This window comes from Erythrolamprus reginae, chromosome 10 (genome assembly GCF_031021105.1).
Source record: "Erythrolamprus reginae isolate rEryReg1 chromosome 10, rEryReg1.hap1, whole genome shotgun sequence".
Classification (NCBI taxonomy): Eukaryota; Metazoa; Chordata; class Lepidosauria; order Squamata; family Dipsadidae; genus Erythrolamprus; species Erythrolamprus reginae.
In genome coordinates this window covers 37982230-38008391 of record NC_091959.1, presented here as the reverse complement: position 1 = coordinate 38008391, position 26162 = coordinate 37982230, and the positions used below count along the sequence as shown (strand labels likewise).

The 26162-nt window shown below is 43.5% G+C and overlaps 1 protein-coding gene across 1 annotated transcript in view; it reads right to left on the bottom strand.

The window, feature by feature from the left end:
* Window positions 1-26162, bottom strand: part of MMP17 (matrix metallopeptidase 17) — an 87747-nt gene that overhangs the window by 10867 nt on the left and 50718 nt on the right. Inside the window, exons 2-7 of the mRNA XM_070762043.1 lie at window positions 21511-21643; window positions 16999-17125; window positions 7188-7471; window positions 5137-5313; window positions 3274-3373; window positions 605-687 (exon numbers count right to left, since the gene is read on the bottom strand). Of these exons, the coding sequence (XP_070618144.1) occupies window positions 605-687; window positions 3274-3373; window positions 5137-5313; window positions 7188-7471; window positions 16999-17125; window positions 21511-21643 (904 nt within the window). The remainder of the gene's footprint in view (window positions 1-604; window positions 688-3273; window positions 3374-5136; window positions 5314-7187; window positions 7472-16998; window positions 17126-21510; window positions 21644-26162) is intronic.

Genomic DNA, 26162 nt, shown 5'->3' with positions numbered 1-26162 from the left:
ATCAAAATAAAGATATCCATAATAGAAATTCGGACCAAAATCAATACAACCTTTGTCTGAGTTCAATCCACTTGATAATTACTAGAAACTTACTAATATTACAACCTACAATTACGTCTCACTAACAAAAACAACAAACATAATCAAACTAAGTCATCACAATCCAAATGCCTGCTAGCTTGCAGGTACTCCTCCTCCTCTCTTTCTCTCTCTCTTCTCTCTTCCTTCTTCTTTTCTTTCTTCCCTCTTTCCTTTTCTACACCTTTTCTTTCCACGTTATTTTTGAACTATTAAATATTACAGCTATAAGATTATCCAAATAAGAATATTGAATACAAAATATTTACATATGGACAAATACTTGGAATGTGTATACAATAATATATATAGGCTGTTGTATAATAATACTGTTTACCCCCTCCCCCTCCCACTTCTCTTTTTTGTATTCCCACCCCCCTTTTCCCCTGTTTTCTTTCTTTTTGTATAAACTAATAAAGTATATATTTTTTTTAAAAATGGTCATGAGTCACTTTGGTCATTGCCACTGTAACTTCGAACGTTTGTAAAGTCGAGCACATTACCTGTATTTCTGACAACAGCTCACCTCTGAAAAAGAAAACTTCTCCACGGATTTGAGCCACAGCGTCAAAGTGCGTGCTGCATCTATTGGGGACATCTCTTCTAAACCTGACGACAAAAGGTGAGATTTAAAAATAAGGAAAATAAAGTAGAAGTGCAAGAAAGAACAAGGGACCTAGCACCACCTTTGGTGGACGTGCCCTAAAATCAAATATTTGGGAATAAAATAAGAAATTGGTTGGAAGAAATTAGACAACAGGCGATTGGTTTGAAGCTGGAAGTGTTTTTGTCGGGAATCTTTACATAAAAGCGCTTTAAAAAAAAAAAAAAAAAAGGACCATTACTTAATACTTCATATAACCACCGTTGCTAGGATTGTTTACACCCAGAACTGGAAAAAGTATACTCCCCCCACATCCTCAATGGTCATTAAAAAAATCTTGGAATGCTTCAAGATGTGTAAATTAACAATGGAGATACACGCAAAGGAAGAGACAGAATTCTATGATGCTTGGAATAAATGGTATAAGTGATTAAATCACAACAAAAACTTCAAATTTCGTTATAAAAGGTAAATTATAAAGAAACTATAAATGTTCTTACTCTCACGTCCTATGTAAACAATTAGATATACAGTGATCCCTCGATTTTCGCGATCTCGATCTTCGCGAAATGCTATATCGCGATTTTTCAACAAATAATACCATCTCGATCTTCGCGAAACGCTATATCGCGATTTTTCAGAAAATATTAATTAAAAAATACTCCACTCTTCTCTCTCTCTCTTTCTTCCTCTCTCTCACTCTCTTCCTTCCTTTCTCATCTCTTTCTTTCTTTCCTTCTCTCTCTTTCTCTATCTCTCCCCCTCTTGCTCTCCCTCTTTTTCTCACTTTCCCTCTCTCGTGCACTGAGCGGCGGGCAGGCGGGCAGGCAGGCGGCGGACAAGCGGCGGACGGACAAGCGGCGGACGGACAAGCGGCGGACGGACAAGCGGCGGACGGACAAGCGGCGGACAGACAAGCGGCGGACGGACAAGCGGCGGACGGACAAGCGGCGGACGGACAAGCGGCGGACGGACAAGCGGCGGACGGACAAGCGGCGGACGGACAAGCGGCGGACGGACAAGCGGCGGACAAGTGGCGGGCGGACAAGCGGCGGACGGACAAGCGGCGGACAAGCGGCAGACAAGCGGCGGGCGGACAAGCGGCGGGCGCGGCAGCAGCGAGGAGCCGAAGATCGGGGTTTCCCCTTTGCGTGGGCGGCAGGGAAACCCGGATCTTTGGCTCCTCGCTGCTGCGGCGCTGCCGAGCAGATCAGCTGCTGGGCGGCGGAAGGAACCTTCCCTGGGCCAGGTGCGGAAGTAAAAACACCATCTGCGCATGCACGGCCATGGAAAAAAGGGCGCGCATGCGCAGATGGTGTTTTTACTTCCGCACCACTATATTGCGAAAAATCGAGTATCGCGAGGGGTCTTGGAACGGAACCCTCGCGATACTTGAGGGATCACTGTATACATATAATATGTATACATATAATTAAAATGGAAGTACCATGTTGAGTATATAGTAGGAGACTCAATCCATCGAATACAGAACTGGATAAATAATAGCGCTTGTTTAAATTAAAATAGTAATATCATGAATTGTAAATATATTTGGAAAGGAAATAGCTGTAAAAGCTATTATCTTTTATCATGTTTGTTAATATATGAGCAAAGTAATCCTTGTTTACCAAGGTTGTGCACACACAGTAATGTTTAGATTGAGATTAGTTGTGAATAACTACTCAGCTACACACAGATACCCTAACTTTACATCAAAGTTTACTTTGATAATATTTAGATTGTTATTCTGACATGTTATTATATTCAGATAAACAATCTAAAGTCTTACACATAATAAGTCAGAATCGCAATCCAAATATTACCAGGTACATAGTCTTTCTTACCACTGAGGGTGAGAGACACGTCCCTGCTTAAACAATGGGCAACCCAAATTTCACCCGATGGTCCTTTCAGCTTCCGGACCTTTCAGCTTAATTAATTAATTTTAATTTTTAATTTTTTTTTATTAGATTTGTATGCTGTCCCTCTCCGAAGACTCGGGCGGCTCACAACAACAATAAAAACAATATTCTAGCGAAAACAAATCTAATATTAAAAAGCACATTAAAACCCCTATCATATTTAAAAAGCAAACAAGACATACATATCCAAACATAAATATAAAAAAGCCTGGGAGAAAAACGTCACTACAGAGCCCTGCACACCAAGACAACTAGACACAAGAGCAGTTTTTCCCCAAACGCCATCACTCTACTAAACAAATAATTCCTTCAACACTGTCAGACTTTTTATTAAATCTGCACTTCTATTTCTACTAGTTTTTCTCATCATTCCTATCATCCTTTTCCTCCCACTTAGGACTGTACGACTGTCACTTGTTGCTTGTATCCTAAGATTATTTTTTATTAATATTGATTGTTTCTTCATTGCTTCTTTGACCCCTATGACAATCATTAAGTGTTGCACCACGTGATTCTTGAAAAATGAATCTTTTTCTTTTATGTACGCTGAGAGCATCTGCACCAAAGACAAATTCCTTGTGTATCCAATCACACTTGGCCAATAAAATTATATTCTATTCCATTCTATTATTCCTTCCCAAAGAAATGGGAATGTACAATTCCGCTTACGGGATAGTGGAGCGATTCTCAGGGAAATCTGGCAGGATGGGATGGTCATCGGTGTTCGATATTTCAGGCTTAGCCGTGGGAGACACAGACTCTCTGACTCCTGCAGAGGACAAACAAGGATGGATTAAAGCAAAGTCTACATCAAACAGATCACCCAAGCCAACATTTCCAGAGATAGCATCTTCTAAGATCATCATTTAACATCCCCATAATGGAGTCTCCGTAACTTGAATGGAGCTGGGTATTTATTGGCTTCCTGTCGCCAGTGCAGAGCTATATTGATGAGCCGTGGTGGCACAAAGGTTAGAGTGCAATACTGCAGGCTACTTCTGCTGGTCACTGGTTGCCAGCAGTTTGGCAGATCGAATCTCACCAGGCTCAAGGTTGACTCAGCCTTCCATCCATCTGAGGTCGGTAAAATGACCCAAATTTATTTATTTATTTTTCTATCTATCTATCTATCTATCTATCTATCTATCTATCTATCTATCTATCTATCTATCTATCTATCTATCTACCTACCTACCTACCTAGGTTGGCCTTCTCCAGGTCCCGTTGACTAAACAATGTTGTCTGGTAGGACCCAGGGGAAGAGCCTTCTCTGTGGCAGCCCCGACCCTCTGGAACCAACTCCCCCCGGATATCAGAGTTGCCCCCACCCTCCTTGCCTTTCGTAAGCTCCTCAAAACCCACCTCTGTCGTCAGGCATGGGGGAATTGAAATTTTCCCTTCCCCCTAGGCTTATAGAATTTATACATGGTATGTTTGTATGTATGATTGGTTCTTTAAATTGGGTTTTTTTAGATTATTTTTAATATTAGATTTGTTTACATTGTCTTTTTATTGTTGTTAGCCACCCCGAGTCTGCGGAGAGGGGCGGCATACAAATCTGATTAATAAATAAAATAAATAAATATAGTATTGTATTGCGGTATGTTTAACATAATGTAAGTATAAAGTAGAGATAGAAAAGATAAAGACATTAGGACAGGAACGGTAAGCACAAAGGTGCCCTTATGCACACCCCTTAGTGACCTCTTAGAAAAGGGGAGAGGTCTATTGTAGATAACGTAAGGTTGAAGATTTTGGGGTTGGGGGAAGAAACAACAGAGTCCGGTAGTGAATTCTAGGCATTGACCACTCTAGTGCTGAAATTGTATTTTCTGCAGTCTAGTTTGTAGCAATTTACATTTAGTTTGAATCTATTGCGTGCTCTTGTGTTGTTGTTGTTAAAGGTGAAGTAGTTGCTAACAGGGAGTACATTGTGATGTATGATTTTATGAGGCGTAGCTGTAAATTTTCTAAATATAGTAATTGAAGTCTGGAGGAGTAAGGTAATTTGTTGTGTGAGGAGGAATAGAGGACTCTTCTTGTGAAGTATTTCTGGACTCCTTCAATTGCATTAATGTCTGTTATGCAGTGTGGATTCCATACAGGTGAGCTGTATTCAAGAATTGGTCTGACAAATGTTTTGTATGCCTGGTTAGTATTGTTGGGGGCAATATGCTTACTCTCTGTAAACCACTTAGAGAGAGCTGTAAAGTGGTATATAAGTCTTAAGTGCTATTACTGTTGCTCCTTCCTGCCTGCCTGCCTGCCTGCCTGCCTGCCTGCCTGCCTGCCTGCCTGCATGGTGGTTAGAATACAGTTTTGCAGGCTACTTCAACTGACTGTTAGCTGCAGTTCAGCAGTTCAAACCTCACCGGCTCAAGGTTGACTCAGCCTTCCATCCTTCCAAGGTGGGTAAAATGAGAACTCAGATTGTTGGGGGCAAAAGGCTGACTCTGTAAACCGCTTAGAGAGGGCTGTAAAATCACTATGAAGCATGCTATTGCTATTAGCTGGGAGGTTTCTGACATTCACCGTACAACTGCCAAATCCGGACTTTGTCTTCATACGGCAAATCATATTTCAAGGGGTCTCCAACTGGTCCTTGGTAGTACGGCCTCATGATTGATTCCGTGGCAGAGATGTGGGTTAAGCCGATGGCGTGGCCAAATTCGTGAACTGCCACAGCGAACAGATCCATCCCGTCGGTATCTGAAATTAAGAGGAAAGAGCTATGTAGACCAATGCATAAACACCTTTTTCTATGCTGTTGTGTCTCCATGGTTGGATACTTTAAGCCCCTCTTGCTTTGGATGAGTCCATAAGTCCTTACTGTTTAATTTCCACACTGGTGATAGTGAAGGCATGCGAAACTATCCTTTACAAATTAGACCATAGAAGAACATAGAATGGCAGGGTTAAAAGGGACCTTTAAGGCCTTCTAGTCCAATCACCCTGCCCAAGTAGAAGATGCTAAACTATTCTTGACAAATGACAAATAATAATCTTTTCTTAAAAGCCTCCAGTGAGAAAGCCTCCACAATTTCTGAAGACAAAGCCATTCCACTGTGTTGTGTTTAGCTCTGGCCCTGCTCCTGCCCCAAGGACTGTGGATGTGGGGGAGACATCCACATGCCGCAGGCCTGTTTTGCTCCCGGTGGAATCTGATGATGAAGGCTCCTCTGACCAAGAAGACATGAGTGACAGGGAGGAGGAGAGTGTGGCAGACAGTTCAGAAGGAGATCAATTATGTAGCTCCTCCTTGGATTCAGAACAAGAGTTAATGATACAGCCACGCATGCGGAGAGCGATGCATAGGCAACAACCACTGAGAGATTATTATCAAAGAAAATGAGGCCACCTGTGGTTGGGTGGGGCTGTGGTAATTAGTGAGGCTGCTATAAAGAGCAGCCTGTGGGTTTGGCCATTGTGGAGGATTATCTGATCCTTGTGTTTCGTGACTGCTTTACTGACTTTGACTTTTTATGTGCTGATTTCCCCCCGCTTTGAAACTAAACCAGAGCAAAGTGTGTTTCACTTTGTAAAAGAAGGACTGTGAATTGTGTCGCAGCTGCAAGCTAAGTAACACAGAACTGATAAGGGACTTGTACAAATTACCAGTTTGTTTGGAGATGAGTGCTCTTTGCTATACAAAAAGAGGGCTTAGTTTATTTGCATTTTCGGTATAAAGAACATTGTTTTGAATTTTCAAACGTGTGTGTGCCTGAAATTTGCATCTGAATTTTCGGGAGGATTCTGTTATAGAGCTCGACAGAACACACTGATTAATTGTTCTCACTGTCAAGAAATTTCTTCTTACTTTTGGTTTGGATAACTCCTAACTTTCCATCCATTACTCCCTGTCCTGCCTTCAGATGACTTTGGAGAACAAGTCAACCCCTTCTTCTCTGTGACAGCCCCTCAAGTACTGCAAGGCTGTTATCATGTCAACTGTAGACTTCATCACACCAAACATGCCTAAGTTCCCTTAATCATGCAACACATGGTTCCCAATTTGGAGTGCTGTGTACTACCACATTTGGAATACTGTGTTCAGTTCTGGAGACCTCACCTACAAAAAGATATTGATAAAATTGAACGGGTCCAAAGACGGGCTACAAGAATGGTGGAAGGTCTTAAGCATAAAACGTATCAGGAAAGACTTCATGAACTCAATCTGTATAGTCTGGAGGACAGAAGGGAAAGGGGGGACATGATCGAAACATTTAAATATGTTAAAAGGTTCGATAAGGTTCAGGAGGGAAGTGTTTTTAATAGGAAAGTGAACACAAGGGGGCACAATCTGAAGTTAGTTGGGGGAACGATCAGAAGCAATGTGAGAAAATATTATTTGACTGAAAGAGTAATAGATGCTTGGAACAAACTTCCAGCAGACGTGGTTGGTAAATCCACAGTAACTGAATTTAAACATGCCTGGGATAAATATAGATCCAGCCTAAGATAAAATACAGGAAATAGTATAAGGGCAGACTAGATGGACCAAGATGTCTTTCTCTGCCGTCAATCTTCTATGTTTCTATGTTTCTATCTTAGACCAAAGATTTATCTCTTGCCCCCATACATACCTGATGACCGGAAGGTCCAATATTCATCATCATCAAAGTGAGTGTCTCCAGCAGTGTGATGTTCTCCTGGGAAGAAAGCATGGGCTACCGTGCCCCCGGGGCCGTCAAAGGGGTAGTCATCATTGTGTTCGGTTTTGGAGAAGTCAATCTGGATGTCCGCGTTGTTGCCCGCCACTTCGTGGAAATTGAGGGGCGTGATGTCACTCCACACCTTCAAGGCATAGTACATGAGGGCCCGAACTGTGTCATGGCCCAGCTGGGATTCTTTGGGGAAGTTTCGAACCCTGAAAGAAGAGAACTAGGGTCAACAATGCATCCTTTTTTTCGAAGGTCTATGGCAGTGTTTCCCAACCTTGGCAACTTATTGATTGATTGATTGATTGATTGATTGATTGGATTTGTATGCCGCCCCTCTCCGTGGACTTGGGGCGGCTAACAACAATGATAAAAACAGCATGTAACAATCCAATCCAATACTAAAATAACTAAAAAAAACCTTATTATAAAAACCAAACATACATACAGACATACCATGCATAAATTGTAAAGGCCTAGGGGGAAAGAATATCTCAGTTCCCCCATGCCTGACGGCAGAGGTGGGTTTTAAGAAGTTTATGAAAGGCGAGGAGGGTGGGGGCAATTCTAATCTCTAGGGGGAGTTGGTTCCAAAGGGCCAGGGCCGCCACAGAGAAGGCTCTTCCCCTGGGCCCCGCCAAACGACATTGTTTAGTTGATGGGACCCGGAGAAGGCCCATTCTGTGGGACCTAACTGGTCGCTGGGATTTGTGTGGCAGAAGGCGGTCCCGGAGATAATCTGGTCCAGTGCCATGAAGGGCTTTATAGGTCATAACCAATACTTTGAATTGTGACCGGAAACTGATCGGCAACCAATGCAGACTGCGCAGTGTTGGTGTGACATGGGCATATTTAGGGAAGCCCATGATTGCTCTCGCAGCTGCATTCTGCACGATCTGAAGTTTCCGAACACTTTTCAAAGGTAGCCCCATGTAGAGAGTGTTACAGTAGTCGAGCCTCGAGGTGATGAGGGCATGAGTGACTGTGAGCAGTGACCCCCGGTCCAAATAGGGCCGCAACTGGTGCACCAGGCGAACCTGGGCAAACGCCCCCCAAAATTTTGATCAATAAATAGCATCTGAAATTAAATCAGAGTCCAAGGCACAGATTTCCTCAAAGTTCCAGTTTATTAACAACATCTCACAGATGTTAGCACATCTGTGAGAGACCCAAATGTAAAACCACAAAGGTTTCTCCACCCAGTTTAAAGTTCATTCCCTTGCTCCCACACCCACAAGTTCATCATGTTGACCAGTCGTCTTTTGCCAACATGTCCATTACTCCCATCAGCTCTATTAAATTCTTTATGACTTGCAGGGAAAAAAAGGGCTATAAAACCAGACAATTATTTAAAAATGAAGCACAATGCCTAGTTAAAGAAAGCTGAGCTGATCAATAAAGCAAATTTTAAGTTGTTTGTTTAAAGCGAGGCATCTGTCGCCCTTGATAAAGCAGCCTATGCATCATGTGCCGCATTTTTGCAGAGAGCATCTCCTACAGCAAACAAAACAAGACAAAATAAAACCCAGATCTGCTGGACGGACTCAAGAACAGTCCATAGAAGCAGAGAGCTTTGTCGTTGTTTTTTTTAAACAATCTGTCCAGAGCGGGTGTTTTATTCCCTGCCTCCAAGAGCACACTTGCAAAATGATTTAATGAAAAAGTGATTTGTTTTTGTGAGCAAAGCTCGACTCTCAACAGTTGCCATAAACCACTAGAAAAACCAATCACCCTCTCTTCGCAGATAATACAGCATTATGAGCTTAGCTTCATGGAGTATGCTTTTTTTTTAAAAAAATCCTGTAAATGAACCTTCCTTCCTCCCTTCTTCCTCCTACTTTTCCTCCCTCCCTTCCCTCCATTCTTCCCTCCATTCTTCCTTCCCACCCTCCCCTCCTTCGTCCTCTCTTCCTTCCCTCCTTCATCCTTCCTTCCTTCCTTCTTCCCTTCTTCCTCCTACTTTTCTTCCCTCCTTCCCTCCCTTCCCTCCATTTTTCCTTCCCACCCTCCCCTCCTTCGTCCTCTCTTCCTTCACTCCTTCATCCTCCCTCCCTCCCTTCCTCCCTCCTCCCTCTCCTGTCCTTCTTTCCTCCCTCCCTCCCTCTTTTCATCTCCTTCCTTCCCTTCCCCTCCTCCTCCTCCTCCTCCTCCTCTCTTCTTTTCTTGTCCTCTCCTTCCCTCTCTTCATCCTTCATTTCTTCGGTTAGTTGGGGGAAAGATTAGAAGTAACATGAGAAAGTATTATTTGACTGAAAGAGTAGTAGATGCTTGGAACAAACTTCCAGCAGACGTGGTTGGTCAATCCACAGTAACTGAATTGAAACATGCCTGGGATAAACATATATTCATCCTAAGATAAAATACAGGAAATAGTATAAGGGCGGGCTAGATGGACCATGAGGTCTTTTTCTGCCGTCAATCTTCTGTGTTTCTATGTTTCCTTCCTTCCTCCCTCCCTCCCTCTTTCCCTCCCCTTCTCCTTCCTTCCTTCCTTCCTTCCTTCCTTCCTTCCTCCCTTCCTTCCTTTTTCTTTCTCCTTCAAGGATGCAGGCTAAAAGGCAGCATGCTATAGGACTGCAATAAAGACAGAGCCCACTAGGACTTCGAGACACTTATTTATTTATTGATTGATTGATTGATTGATTGATTGCATTTCTATGCTGCCCCTCTACAAAGACTCAAGGTGGTTTAGAACATATAATAAAAACAATAAATTACAATGGCAAATCCAATTAATTAACTCAATAACTGATCTAAAATCCCTAATATTTTAAAAATCAATCGTACACATTTGGACTTCAGCCATACATAATATTCAATGGCCAGGGGGCCCTAAGATCTAATCTCCCCAAATCTGGCGGTATAAATGAGTTTTAGGACTCTTGCGGAAGGTGAGGAGGTGAGGAGGGTGGGGAGCTGATTCCAGAGGGCGGGGCCCCCCACAGTGAAGGCTCTTCCCCTAGGCCCCGCCAAGCAACATTGTCTGGTTGACAGGACCTAGAGAAGGCCAACTCTGTGGGACCTGAGATTCATATGGTAGAAGGCGGTCCCACAAGTAATCTGGCCCAATGCCATGTAGGGCTTTATAGGTCATTACGTCCGGAAACCAATCGGCAACCAATGCAGTACGCGGAATGTTGGAGAAATATGAGCATGTCTGGGAAGGCCCACGACAGCTCGCGCGGCTGCATTTTGCACGATTTGAAGTTCACAAACACTCTTCAAAGGTAGCCCCATGTAGAGAGCATTGCAGTGGTCAAATCTCTCAAAAGGTGGATCATCTGCCTTGCGTGCCGCTGCCCAGCGTTGCCGGTGTAGCTTCCTGATAAAACCGGGGTGGAAAGCAACCAATTTTTTTGGAAGCCTGTGGCTTTTAATCTGCCCATCACAAGGGACTAGAAACTCATTTCCGAGCTGGCAAGGCCTTTATTTGCAGAGAGCCAAGTGGAGAAATTCGTTAGTTCAAAGTGTCAATGAATGAACCCTCGCTGCACGCCCAGAAGGCCATAAACGGCTCATTATCTCTCCATACAGGTAAAGCATTTTTCCTTCTGGTTTTGGCACCTGCAAAGGTCTCTTTGTCCTCCACTGAACACGGCCAGACATCCACAGCCATAAAGTAAGCCCTAGCTCCAGGCGCTGCTCTATTAATGGATTGCATTTTTAACCTCTTTTATGTCTGGGTGGCGTTCAGATGGGTATCAAAAGCAGGAGAGGAAATAACTCAGAAGGAATTTATTTATTTATTGGATTTGTATGCCGCCCCTCTCTGGAGACTCGGAGCGGCTAACAGCAATAATAAAACAGTGTACAATAGTAATCTAATACTAAAAACGATTAAAAACGCATTAATATAAAAACCATACATACGGTACATACCATGCATAGAATTGTAAAGGCCTAGGGGGAAAGAGGATCTCAATTCCCCCATGCCTGACGGCAGAGGTGGGTTTTAAGGAGCTTACGAAAGGTGAGGAGGGTGGGGGCAATTCTGATCTCTGGGGGGAGTTGGTTCCAGAGGGCCGGGGCCACCACAGAGAAGGCTCTTCCCCTGGGTCCCGCCAAGCGACATTGTTTAGTTGATGGGACCCGGAGAAGACTCACTCTGTGGGACCTAACTGGTTGCTGGGATTCGTGCGGCAGAAGGCGGTCCCTGAGATAATCTGGTCCGGTGCCATGAAGGGCTTTATAGGTCATAACCAACACTTTGAATTGAAGGCAAAGGAGGGTAAAGTTTCTTTCCTTCATCTCCCGACCAGGTCTCAACGGATTTACACCTGTCCAGCTGGTGGAGCAACGATTTGCTGGTACCGGTTCGCAGTTCCACCATTGCTGCTTGGGGACCCAAAAAAGATTCACGGGAGGTGTTGTGGTTAGCTCTGGCCAAGCTCCTGCCCCAAGGACTGTGGATGTGGGGGAGACATCCACATGCTGCAGGCCTGTTTTGCTCCCAGTGCAATCTGCTGATGAAGGCTCCTCTGACCAAGAAGACATGAGTGACAGAGAGGAGGAGAGTGTGGCAGACAGCTCAGAAGGAGATCAATTCTCTAGCTCCTCCTTGGATTCAGAACAAGAGTTAATGATACAGCCACGCATGCGGAGAGCGATTCATAGGCAGCAACAACTGAGAGGTTATTATAAAAGAAAATGAGGCTACCTGTGGTTGGGTGGGGCTGGGGTAATTAGTGAGGCTGCTATAAATAGCAGCCTGTGGGTTTGGCCATTGTGGAGGATTATCTGATCCTTGTGTTTCATGCCTGCTTTGCTGACTTTGACCTTTGTGTGCTGATTTTTCCCTGCTTTGAAACTAAACCAGAGCAAAGTGTGTTTCACTTTGTGAAAGAATCAGGACTGTGAATTGCTGCACAGCTGCAAGCTAAGTATCACAGAACTGATCAGGGACTTGTACAAATTACCAGTTTGTTTGGAGACGAGTGCTCTTTGCTATACAAAAAGAGTGCTTCGTTTACTTGAATTTTCGGTATAAAGAACATTGTTTTGAATTTTCAAACGTGTGTGTGTCTGAAATTGTATCTGTGCCTTTTCGGGAGGATTCTGCCAGAGAGCTCGACAGAACAGGAGGTAGACAAGGAGTTTCTTCTTTCTTTCCATCCATCACTCTGGGGGAAAATGGCAAGTCAGGAAACAAAGAATGTTAGGTTAAAGTACGTGAGGAAGACTCAGAAGATGATGCCATCAAATAAAGAGGGTTGAAGCCTCAAGAGCAGCAAGAGCCAGGACTCTGTAGCTCTCCTGACACCTGAAATTGTAAAAGAAGAAGAGGAGGAGGAGGAGGAATAAGAAAAGAAGAGAAAGGGAGGAGGAGAAGGAGGAGAAAAGGGGAGGAAGGAAAGAGGAGGATGGGAAGGAGGAGGGAGAAGGAGTAAGAGGGACAAGGAGGACAAGGAGGACCAGGAGGACAAGGAAGAGGAGGGGGAAGAGGAGGAGGAGGAAGAGGAAGATCAAGAGGAAGAAGAAGAGAATGGAAGGGAAGGGGAGAAGGAGGAGAAAGAAGGTGTGCAGGAGGAGGGAGAAGGAGGAGGAAACAGATGTCCAAGTGCCACCTCTATGTTGGTTGAGGTTCCCTTGGGTCCCATTTGTTGGGGGTCAAGAGAAAGGGAGGGTCTTGCCTTCTCTTTCTGCCCATGATCCCCATGGACAATTGGTGGGCCACTGTGTGACACAGAATGCTGGACTCGATGGGCTTTGGCCCGATTCAGCATGGCTCTTTTCATGTTCTTAGGAGGAGGAGGACTCAAGGAAGACAAAGGGGAGGAAGAGGAGGAGGAAGAGGCAGGGGAGGGGGGAATGAGGAAGAAACAAGGCCCTCCTTCACACCTCCCACTTTCTTCTTACTCCATGTTCGCTTAACCAACCACAACAGCAACTCCTACAGTGCCTAGTGGCTTAGCTGCTGAAATTTAAAGGGATCAACACAACGGGATCACAACAATCTTGTTGAGCTTCACTGTAGACTCTTGAGAAGAACTCCAGAATCAAAGACTCTGGAATTCAGAGCTTCTCAATTCTCCTCTAATAGCTGTGAGATCTTCACTTTGGCTCCTGGGGTCTTGTTGATATCCTTTCTGCTATGGACCAAGAAGCCTTCAGTGCTTTGTTCTGGTCCAGATATCGATGGGTGGCTATAGCTACTGTCTTAGTGGGGAGCAGTTGGTTGGAGAAGACCTTCTGCAAGATCTTTTGGAAGCTAGGATGTTGCTCAGGAACACAGCGGCATAGAATAGAGACCTTTTAGTCCAACCTTCTAGTCCAACTCTTTGCCTAAGGCAGGAGACCATCTTGCATCTTGGATGAACGGCTGTCTTGTTTCTCTAAGACATCCAATGATGGAGCTGCAGCCTGAGGACCTTCCCAAGAGGGCTTCCTCCATGGTTTCCTTTTCCTGCACCATCTGGGTCATTATCATGTCAGGATTAGTATTGTCCTGTGGTAATATTCCAACTACAGTAGAAAGGCTGTAATTATTGTAAAGTGGAAAAACTGCTGAGTTACGCTGAATGGGCTACAATCTGATTGGTTAAGAATTGTATAAACTGCAATGCACCCTTTGCAAAGGTGTGGTTCGTAGTAGTTAGTTCTGGGTGATTCGTTGTGATTGTTGGTTTGCAGTCTGTAGCTAGTGGTGGTGTGCTGTATAGTAAGGTAGTATTGGCGTTCTGTAAAAAGAATATAGAGAATATAGTTTTGCTACAAAGAAGAAGTACAATTCTTCTCAAAAGTTCCTTCTGTATTGTCTTCTTTTTTCAACATGTTCAGTTCCTGATATCTTGGCTGCTTCTGACCAGTAAACCTCTGAATGCAACCCTGACATAGCATCACAAACTCTCCACCAACTCTTGAATGCGGCAGTAGAGGGAGCTCTGCCCACATCGCTGAATTTGGATGAGCTGCTAAGGTCAAGAGAAGCCAACTGAAAAACTTGTTCTTCTTGCAAAGTTCTCCTCCTCCTCCTCCTCCTATTATTGTCATTATTATTATTATTATTATTATTATTATTATTATTATTGTTGTTGTTGTTGTTGTTATTATTATTATTATTATTATTATTATTATTAATGATTATGTCAACACAACACAGCAAACAAGATCACTATGCTGGATTTCGTATTTCATCACCAGTCGGGCGCTTCCCAAGCACCTAAGACTGCGTGATGTAGCGGCAAATTATGTGTGCCGATCCCAGTAAAGCGGCTTTTTGCAATTGACAGATGGAGATTTTGTCAATTCCGATGGTTTTCAAGTGTCCGCCGAGATCCTTTGGCACTGCGCCCAGCGTGCCAAGTACCACTGGGACCACTTTCACTGGCTTATGCCAGAGTCGTTACAGCTCGATTTTTAGATCTAATTTCTCTAGCTGCTTCTCCTCAATTCTGCTGTCTCCTGGGATTGCGATGTCGATGATTCATACTTTCTTTTTCTCCACAATCAGGATGTCTGGTGTGTTATGCTTCAGAATTCGGTCAGTCTGAAGTCAGAAGTCCCACAGTAGTTTTGCTTGCTCATTTTTGACCACTTTTTCGGGCTTATGATCCCACCAGTTCTTCGTCACTGGTAAATGGTAGTTCCAGCACAAGTTCCAGTGGATCATCTGTGCCACAGGATCATGTCTATGCTTGTAATCAGTCTGTGCGATCTTTTTGCAGCAGCTGAGTATGTGATCGATTGTTTCGTCTGTTTCTTTACAGAGTCTGCACTTTGGATTATCTGTTGATTTTTCAATTCTGGCTTTGACACCATTTGTTCTAATGGCCTGTTCTTGTGCCGCCAGTATTAGTCCTTCTGTCTCCTTTTTGAGTGTTCCACTTGTAAGCCATGACCAGGTCTTTTCTTTATCCACTTTGCCTTCAATCTTCTCCAAGAACTGGCCATGCAATGCTTTGTTCCGCCAGCTGTCCAATTCTTCTTCTTCTTCTTCTTCTTCTTCTTCTTCTTCTTCTTCTTCTTCTTCTTCTTCTTCTTCTTCTTCTTATTCTTATTATTATTATTCTTATTATTATTATTATTATTATTATTATTATTATTATTATTATTATTACTACTACTACTACTACTACTACTACTAAGTCTGTGGAGAGGGGCAGCATACAAATCCAATAAATAAATAAATAAATAATAAATTATTATATTGACACTGAATGGGATTCAGGAAGGGTTGGACTTAGACCGCTTGTGGGAATGTAAGGATTCCAGGCTGAATAGCTCTCTTGATTCCACCCCAGATCCTGCCTCTCCGTCTCCTAGATCCAAATCACGAAGCTGCATGAACAGTATAACAGAAGAATAACAGAGGACTAATAGGAAGACGTGTTGAAGATCTTCTAGTCCAAACTCTTATTCAAGCAAGAAACCCTATATCACATTGGCCCCCAACTTTTTGGGTACCTGGGGACTGGATCTGTGGAGAGAACATTTTCTGGAGACTGAAGGAGACGTAGTTTTGGTCTCCTACCTGCATCCCACCATTGGGGCTTCACTTGTTTGCATGGACTGGTTTCTTGCTGTGCCCCATTGCTGGTCCACAGATTGGGGGTTGCAGACCCCTGCTATACCATTTCAGACAGATGGTTGTCCAATATCTTCTTGAAATCCTTCCAGTGTTGAAGCACCCACAACTTCTGAAGGCAAGCTGTTCCACGGATCCATTGTTCTAACTGTCAGGACATTTCTCCTTAGCTCTAAGTGGCTTCTCTCCTTATTTAGTTTCCACCCATTGCTTTGGAGAATAGCTTGACTCCATCTTCTTTGGGGCAACCCCTCAAATATTAGAACACGGTTATCATTATTATTATACAGTGGTCCCTTGAACATATGTTCCAAAGACAAATTCCTTGGGTCTCCAATCACACTTGGCCAATAAAAATTATATTCTATTCTGTTCCGTTCCGTTCCACTCGACTCGACTCGACTCCACTCCACTCCACTCCACTCTACTCTACTCTACCATGTCACTCCTAGTCCTTCTTTTCATTAAACTAGACATACCCAACATTTGTCTGGCACATCCCCAGAAACCATAATGCTGACCAATCCTCTCCAAATGATGCTTTGTAACCCCACAAACAGAACTCACCAAACCACCCAACAAGCTAGAACTCTTCAATTTGGACCACAAGTCAACCAAAGCTTACTGGAGGTTTGAAGGAACCAAGAGCCCTCACCACTTTAAATTGTAACGGAGACCAAATCTGAGAGTGTTTGAATCCAACATGTCATTTGGCGGGACCCAGGGGAAAAGCCTTCTTTGTGGCGGCCCCGGCCCTCTGGAACAAACTCCCCCCAGAGATCAGAATTGCCCCCAACCTTCTTGCCTTTCGTGAACTTCTCCGTCAGGCATGTGGGAATTGAAATATCTTCCCCAGGCCTATATAATTTATGTATGGTATGTTGTGTGCATGTTTTTTAAATTATGGGTTTTTAACTTTGTATTATTAGATTTGTATTGTACATTGTTTCTATCACTGCTGTGAGCCGCCCCGAGTCTACGGAGAGGGGCGGCATACAAATTTAATAAATAGATAGATAGATAGATAGATAGATAGATAGATAGATAGATAGATAGATAGATAGATAGATAAAATAAACAAACAAACAAACAAACAAGCAAACATACACATTAAATGGCACCAGTCGGGTAATTATACTATCCTTGGCGAGAAGTGGCTCCTTCGTCCCTCACCAAAAGGGCGGTGACAGCATGAATGTTTTAATTTCCTACCTCCAGGATAAATTCCTTTTGTTCCACTTGGTAGCTCCTTGGGTATACCGCTTCTTCCTCGCCTTTGATTCTGCGAGATCCGGCAAAGAGCAACGGGGTGTCTTCATCAGTTTGAAGGTGGCTTCATCTACAGAATAATAATAATAATAATAATAATAATAATAATAATAATAATAATAATAATAATAATTAATAATAATAATAATAATAATAATAATAATAATAATAATAATATATTAGATTTGTATGCCGCCCCTCTCCGGAGACTCGGGGCGGCTCACAACAACAATAAAAACAATATTATAATGGCACAAATCTAATATTAAAAAACTAAAAACCCTATCATAATTAAAACCAAACAGCACATACATACCAAACATAAATTATAATAAGCCTGGGGGAAAGATGCCTCAAATCCCCCATGCCTGGCGGTATAGGTGGGTCTTAAGTAGTTTACGGAAGACAAGGAGGGTGGGAGCAGTTCTAATCACCGGGGGGAGTTGGTTCCAGAGGGCCGGGGCCGCCACAGAGAAGGCTCTTCCCCTGGGGCCCGCCAGACGACATTGTTTAGTCGACGGGACTCAGAGAAGGCCAACTCTGTGGGACCTTATCGGCCGCTGGGATTCGTGCAGTAGCAGGCGGTTCCAGAGGTACTCTGGTCCATTGCCATGTAGGGCTTTAAAGGTCATGACCAACACTTTGAATTGTGACCGGAAACTGATCGGCAACCAATGCAAGCTGCGGAGTGTTGAAGAAATGTGGGCGAATCTTGGAAGCCCCACGATGGCTCTCACGGCTGCGTTCTGCACGATCTGAAGTTTCCGAACACTTTTCAGAGGTAGCCCCATGTAGAGAGCGTTGCAGTAATCGAACCTCGAGGTGATGAGGGCATGAGCGACTGTGAGCAATGATGTCCTGTCCAAATAGGGCCACAACTGGTGCACTAGGCGAACCTGGGCAAACGTTTAGCCTTTCCAAAGGCAGAAATCGCATGCTTGGTTTTGAATGTTAAGCGGCGTGCCTTTTCTATCTCAACCCTTGGAGTGGACACATTGGAGAAGAGGCAAAAAAAAAAAAAACCAGAAGGATCAGAATAAAAGCTCATCAACCATTCTTCATTTGGCTCCCAGGCAACTTTGGAGCATCTAATAAGATGGGAAAGGAAAGGAGAAAAAAGAAATATTAATGACATCTCCTTAATTAAGAAGTGAGGCGAAAAGAGCTCTGGCAAAGGGCTGCTGGAGGCCGGGGCAAAGAGCCAGAAAAGAGGCTGTTGGAGGCCCCGAGAAGACAACCAGAGGTCCCATCTTCCTTGCTCGCAAGAGGATGGGGCTCTCTAATGAGCAGGAGGGCATCTGAGGGCAAGAGGTGACGCGAGTGATGGGAAAACGGGGCAGTTTCACAGGCAACACGGATTCTTGACATTCATGCTGTGGCAAGTGGGGGGAGGCGATCTCATATAAGGGTGATGCCGAAACGTGGATGTGCTAGCATGCGTGTCTGTGCCCACATCACTTCCCTCCCCCCCCAGTAATGGGCAGCCAAAAATTTTACTGCCACACTGTGGGTGTGGCTTATTTTGTGGGTGTGGCTTAATGGTCATGTGACTGGGAAGGAGTGACTTGCCGGCTATATATTTATATTATATTATATTTATATTATATCTTCGGAGAGGGGCGGCATACAAATCTAATAAATTATTATTATTATTATTTATTTATTATTTATTTATTTATTTATTAGATTTGTATGCCGCCCCTCTCCACAGACTCGGGGCAGCTAACAACAGTAAAAATATGAACAAATCTAATATTAAAAGTAATGTAAAAAACCCCATTCTTTAAAAAAAAAATTATTATTATTATTATTATTATTATTATTATTATTATTATTATTATTATTATTATTATTAATTAGATTTGTATGCCGCCCCTGTCCGAAGACTCGGGGCAGCTCAAAACAACAACAATACAATGCACAGAATACAAATCCAATATAAGTTAAAAACGAAATTTAAAAGCCATAGATATTCAAAACAATCATTACTTCACAATCACACCATTCTCATGTATTACAGTCAGGGGGAAAAAAAGTGGTGGTGGTGGGAAGAGATAGTTATTCCCCCCATGCCTGGTGACATAGATAGGTCTTCAACATCTTGCGGAAGGCGGGAAGAGTAGGGGCAATTCAAATCTCCGGGGGGGGGGTTGATTCCAGAGGGCCGGGGCCGCCGCAGAGAAGGCTCTTCCTCTGGGTCCCGCCAGATGGCATTGTTTAGTTGACGGGATCTTCCATTGATTCAAATGAAGACATCTTGGACCCACGCAAGCACAGAATTATGTGTGGAAGAGACCAAGCAAGGACATATTACAGGAGATAAGAGAGGCCACCTGTGTTTGGGTGGGGCTCCAGTAATTAGGGCTGCTGCTATAAATAGCAGCGTGTGGGTTTGGCCGTTGTGGAAGAGTATCTGATCACAGTTCTTCAGGAATCGTGTGTTGCTGTTTTCTGGACTTTGTTGATTTTTCACGCCTTTGAAACCAAAGCAGAGCAACGTGTGTGTGTGTGTGTGTGTGTGTGTCTCACTTCGTTGGAAGAAGAAGGTGTGTGAAGTTTCTCCATAGCTGCTAGCTAAGTACTTAATGACTGCTTAAGGAAAATTGTACAGGCTACCCGGTTGTTTTGGGACAAGTGCTCTTTGCAATACAAAAAGAGTGCTTCGTTTATTTTGAATTTTCATTATAAAGAACATGGTTTTGAATTTTCAAACGTGTGTGTGTCTGTCTGAAATTTGTACCCTTGAATTTTCGGTAGGCTCCTACCAGAGAGCCCGGCAGAACAATGAGAAGTAGGTATCTTTGTGGACATGTATCTTTGACTGCCCAGAGATACTGTAACTCTGCACACTCCTTAACAAAATTTCCAGAGGGTTTGAATCTAGAGAGTACAGGATTTAAGACTTCGATCCTAGAGTTGGCAGCTACTGGCTTCCTTCATGACAAAAGGGCGTTTCTGCCATCCATATATCTTTATCAGAACAGTGCCCTTGAATCTCTGGCTTTGAGCCTTCAATTTCCGAGATTGGTCTGGGAAAGCCCAAAAGGCATCCATGAATTATGGCCCATCCTTCAATTCTCCAGCACAGAATGTTCTTCCCTGAAGTTATTGGTGATGTCTGCCTCAAAGCGGTCACCTTTACCTTCACCTGGAATAGAAATGGAACTACGTCTCCCAACAAGCGGGAAGAGGGAGATTGTGATCCCGCTATATAGAGCGCTGGTGAGACCACGTTTGGAATACTGTGTTCAGCTCTGGAGACCTCACCTACAAAAAGAGATGGATCAAATTGAACGGGTCCAAAGACGGACTACAAGAATGGTGGAAGGTCTTAAGCATTAAACATATCAGGAAAGACTTCATGAACTCAATCTGTATAGCCTGGAGGACAGAAGGGAAAAGGGGAACATGACCGAAACATTTAAATATGTTAAAGGGTTAAATAAGTGTTCTGTCGGGCTCTTTGGTAGACTCCTCCCAAAAATTCACAGGTACAAATTTCAGACACACACACGTTTGAAAATTCAAAACCATGTTCTTTATAATGAAAATTCACTTAAACTAAGCCCTCGTCTCCAAACAAACTGGTAATTTGTACAAGTCCCTTATCAGTTCTGTGATACTTAGCTTGCAGCTGTGAGGCAATTCACAGTCCTTCTTCTTTCACAAAGTGAAACACACTTTGCTCTGGTTTAGTTTCAAAGGAGGGAAAAATCAGCACACAAAAAGTCAAAGTCAGTAAAGCAGTCACGAAACACAACAATTAGATAAGCCTTCACAATGGCCAAACCCACAGGCTACTATTTATAGCAGCCTCACTAATTACCACAGCCCCACCCAACCAGAGGTGGCCTCATTTTCTTTGATAATAATCTCTCAGTTGTTGTTGCCTATGCATTGCTCTCCGCATGCGTGGCTGTATCATTAACTCTTGTTCTGAATCCAAGGAGGAGCTAGATAATTGATCTCCTTCTGAGCTGTCTGCCACACTCTCCTCCTCCCTGTCACTCATGTCTTCTTGGTCAGAGGAGCCTTCATCAGCAGATTCCACCGGGGGCAAAACAGGCCTCCAGCATGTCGATGTCTCCCCCACATCCACAGTCCTTGGGGCAGGAGTTGGCCAGAGCTAACCACAACAAATAAGATTCAGGAGGGAAGTGTTTTTAATAGGAAAGTAAACACTAGAACAAGAGGGCACAATCTGAGGTTATTTGGGAGAAAGATCAGAAGCCACGTGAGAAAATATTATTTGACGGAAAGAGTAGTAGATGCTTGGAACAAACTTGCAGCAGACGTGGTTGGCAAATCCACAGTCACTTAATTGAAACCTGCCTGGGATAAACAAATATCCATCCTAAGATAAAATACAGGAAATGGTATACGGGCAGACTAGATGGACCGTGAGGTCTTTTTCTGCCGTCAATCTTCAAACCCAATTCCTAGTTCTTCACTGACCTAGAATACCGGTGGCTTCCAGTCCCCCAAACTGTTGCATCACCATGATGGCCTTGGTGAGCTCTTCTTGGGTTTGCAGCTGTCCGGTGATGGGATCCGGTGGGGGCAGATAGCCAAACTTGGTCAGCCAATCCTATTGGAAACAAAAAGAGGGAGAGAGAAAGGAGAGGATTCAGAAAAGCCCAAAGTTGTTCTGTTTTTGGCTTCATCTAGAACACAGAACAATAGGGCTGGAAGGGATCTTGATGGTTTTCCAGTCCAACCTCCAGCTCAAGCAGAACAAAACAGAACAGAACAACAGAAGGGACTTTGGAGCTCTTCTACTCCAACACTCCAACTCGAAACAGAATAACCTACTAGAATTACAATCCTGGATCTAGAAAGCTTAGAACTACGATGCCTTAAACATGATCTAGGTATTGCCCACAAGATCATATGCTGCAACGTCCTGCCTGTCAATGACTACTTCAGCTTCACCCACAACAGCACAAGAGCACACAACAGATTCAAACTTAATATTCTGTTCTGTCTGTCCTGTCCTGTGGCCTAGAGGTGGACCTCTTGCCTCACAATTAGGAGGTTGTAAGTTTGATCCTAGGTAGAGTCAGATGTAGGGTCTCCTGCTTGGGCGGGGGATTGGACTAGATGATCTTCAATCACTTCCAACTCTGTTTTCTTTTCTTCTCTCTTCTTCTCATCTCATCCTATCCTATTCTGATTTATTCTATCCTATCCGATCCCATCCTATCCTATCTTATCCTATCCTGACTTGACTTATTCTACCCCACCCTGCCCTACCCTAAACTACTCTACCCTACATTACCCAACCCTACGCTAAACTACTCTACCCTACCTTACCCTACCCTACCCTACCCTGCCCTACCCTAAACTACTGTACCCTACCTTACCTTAGCCTACCCTACCCTAAACTACTCTACCGTACCTTACCTTAGCCTACCCTACCCTAAATTACTCTACCCTACCATATCTTACCCTAGCCTATCCTAGCCTACCCTGCCCTGCCCTACCCTACCTTAAACTACTGTACCCTACCCTATCTTACCCTATCCTATCCTACCCTATCCTAAACTACTCTACCCTACCTTAACCTAGCCTAGCCTAGCCTACTCTGCCCTACCCTAAACTACTCTACCCTACCTTACCTTAGCCTACCCTACCCTAAACTACTCTACCCTACCCTACCTTACCCTATCCTATCCTACCCTGCCCTACCCTATCCTACCCTACCTTACCCTACCCTATCCTACCCTACCCTAAACTACTCTACCCTACCTTACCCTACCCTATCCTACCCTACCCTAAACTACTCTACCCTACTTTACCCTAGCCTATCCTACCCTGCCCTACCCTAAACTACTCTACCCTACCTTACCTTAGCCTACCCTACCCTAAACTACTCTACCCTACCTTACCCTATCCTATCCTAGCCTACCCTGCCCTACCCCAAACTACTCTACCCTACCTTACCTTAGCCTACCCTACCCTAAACTACTCTACCCTACCTTACCCTAGCCTAGCCTAGCCTAGCCTACTCTGCCCTGCCCTACCCTATCCTCTGGTCTCATTCATTTACATATTCGCACCCAGCTGCCACTAAATGGCCTGTTCCTGCCTGACAAATGGATGTGTCAAGACAGATCTGTGTACATTACTTTAGGTAATAAAAGCCAATGACCTTCATGCATTCCAGAGCTGACATTTAATTTTCTCAACCAACTAAGAAAACATCTCAGATTACGGCACAGCCGCACGCCTCCATCTTTGATTTCCCCCTTTGTCGGACCTGGCAGCTCATCAATTTGGGGATTCAATGGAGGGTAAGGAAAGATCTTAATATTAACCATGGCTCCTCCACACCGAGCGGACAAAAGGGGCTTCTTTTAAGCAGATGAGAAAACGTTGCACTTAGAAAGGAGGGAAAATTGAGACGACAGAAAAGTGGATCAAAGTGGATCGAGTTGCAGACCCCAAGAATCAAAAGGGCCTCTTCACACCAGGCTTAAATTGTCTTAAGATCCTCTTTCAGGCTATTTACGGTTGCACAGTAGTTGCTAATCATCCATAATAGGTTTAACTAATGACTAGAATGCAGAAGCAACATTTGCACATCAAATGGAAGTTTTGCAGGGAAGCATTTCGGTCATCGCCATGGCTACCTATTCAGCTTCTAGATGGGAGAAAAGTGATGAGAGTGACAGGTGACAGGCAGAACGTTGGACTAGAACTGGAGTCAGGCTGCCATCCCCACTCAACCCTAACTCCAAATCTCAACCAGCAAATGCTCTGGCCTACACATCGGCAAAAAGAATCAGAACTTCAAATACAAATTATTACACATAATCCCCCACTCGGTCAAGGACCTCAGGATCAGTGTTGCCTCTAATTTTTTTTGGGGGGTGGTGGAAAAGTATAGTGTCTGAGCGGCAGTCCCTTTGGGACTGGGCGGCACAGAAATAATAAACAAAAAAACAAACAAACAAACAAACAAACAAACAAACAAACAAAAAACCCACCCTGTTTTGCCTCAGAGAATTTCAAAATAAGATACTGTACTGTATGTCTATAACAGTGAGCTCATAATAGGGCAACTCTATCAATATCAAAATGCCACTTAAATAGTTGAGCTAGTTTCAAACTAGATTTTGATTTTCTTTCTCTCTTCCTTACTCCCATTCTTTTTCTTTCTCTTTTCCTTCCTCTCTTTTTTCTATCTGTTTCTCTCTCTTCCTCTCTTCCTCTCTCTCTCCTTCCCTCTCACTCTTTCCCTCTCGGCTTCTGGGCAGGTTTGGAAAACTTTGAGTTGATGATGATTTTAAAGTGAGCGATTGCTCACTGCTCAGCTTAGAGGGAACTATGCCTGGGATACTAATAACTAAAGATCTAAGTGCCAAAGTCCACTGCCACAACATCACTAAGAAGGCCTCAAGAGTGGTTAATCTAATCCTATGTAGCTTCTGCTCTGGAAATCTCACACTACTTACCAGAGCTTACAAAACTTTCACCAGACCCATCCTCGAATATCGCATCTCAGACATTAACACCCTTGAAAATGTTCAAAGACACTTCACCAGAAGAGCCCTTCATTCCTCCACTCGAAACAGAATACCCTACGAAACTAGACTTACAATCCTGGGTCTTGAAAAGTTAGAACTACGACGCCTTAAACATGATCTAGGTATTGCCCACAAGATCATATGCTGCAACATCCTGCCTGTCAACAACTACTTCAGCTTCAACCACAACAACACAAGAGCACACAACAGATTCAAGCTTAATATTAACTGCTCCAAACTTGACTGTAAAAAATATGACTTTAGTCATCAGGTTGTCGAAACATGGAACTCATTACCGGACTCTGTAGTATCATCCCCTAACCCCCAACATTTTACCCTTTGACTATCCACGGTTGACCTCTCCAGATTCCTAAGAGGTCAGTAAGGGGCATGTATAAGCGCACTAGAGTGCCTTCCATCCCCTGTCCTATAGTCTCTCCTATATCTCGTATTTCTTCTCTACTATATCCTCTATAGCCTTCATTGTGTATTATTGTGTATTGGACTAACTAACTAACTAACTAACTAACTAACTAACTAACTAACTAACTAACTAACTAAATAAATAAATAAATAAATAAATAAATAAATAAATAAATAAATAAATAAATAAATAAATAAATTTGAGATATCTTCCCTGGTTAGGGAATCTCATGGCATGGAATGGAAGAATTTGATTGTCAAGCTGGTGCAGAAGTTGGGGATAAATCAACAGCTTGTCACCCAATCTCTAGAAGACATGATGTTTATGGGAACTTGGGACGGGTGATTTTCAGGAGGGAGCAGATGTAGCCACAAAGCCTTCTTTCGAGGGGTTCAAGGCCATCCCATGCCCACCCACCTGGGCGGAAGCGGAGGAAGGGCTTGCCACGCTGGCACAATCTGAGTGGGCAACATGACAAGTTTGTGGGCAGGGGACAAGGGATGTGAACTCAGAATATATATTTAACGATGCCAATAGTTGCTAGAGTTTGGCAAGATTGACGTCACTGTAGAGTGGAATGGAGTGGGTGGAGCAGAATGTCATTCAGTTTAGAGTCCTTGCGTTCCCACAAGAGTTCCAAACATAGAAACATAGAAACATAGAAACATAGAAACATAGAAATATAGAAGATTGACGGCAGAAAAAGACCTCATGGTCCATCTAGTCTGCCCTTATATTATTTCCTGTATTTTATCTTAGGATGGATAGATGTTTATCCCAAGCAGGTTTAAATTCAGTTACTATGGATTTACCAACCACGTCGGCTGGAAGTTTGTTCCAAGCATCTACTACTCTTTCAGTCAAATAATATTTTCTCATGTTGCTTTTGATCTTTCCACCACCTAACTTCAGATTGTGTCCCCTTGTTCTTGTGTTCATTTTCCTATTAAAAACGCTTCCCTCCTGAACCTTATTTAACCCTTTAACATATTTAAATGTTTTGATCCTGTCCCCCCTTTTAAAAGGCGAAAGATTTATACGATCTGAAGAGAAGCCAATTTCTGTTTGTAGGTGAGGTCTCCAGAACTAAACACAATATTCCAAATGTGGTCTCACCAGCGCTCTATACAGCGGGATCACAATCTCCCTCTTCC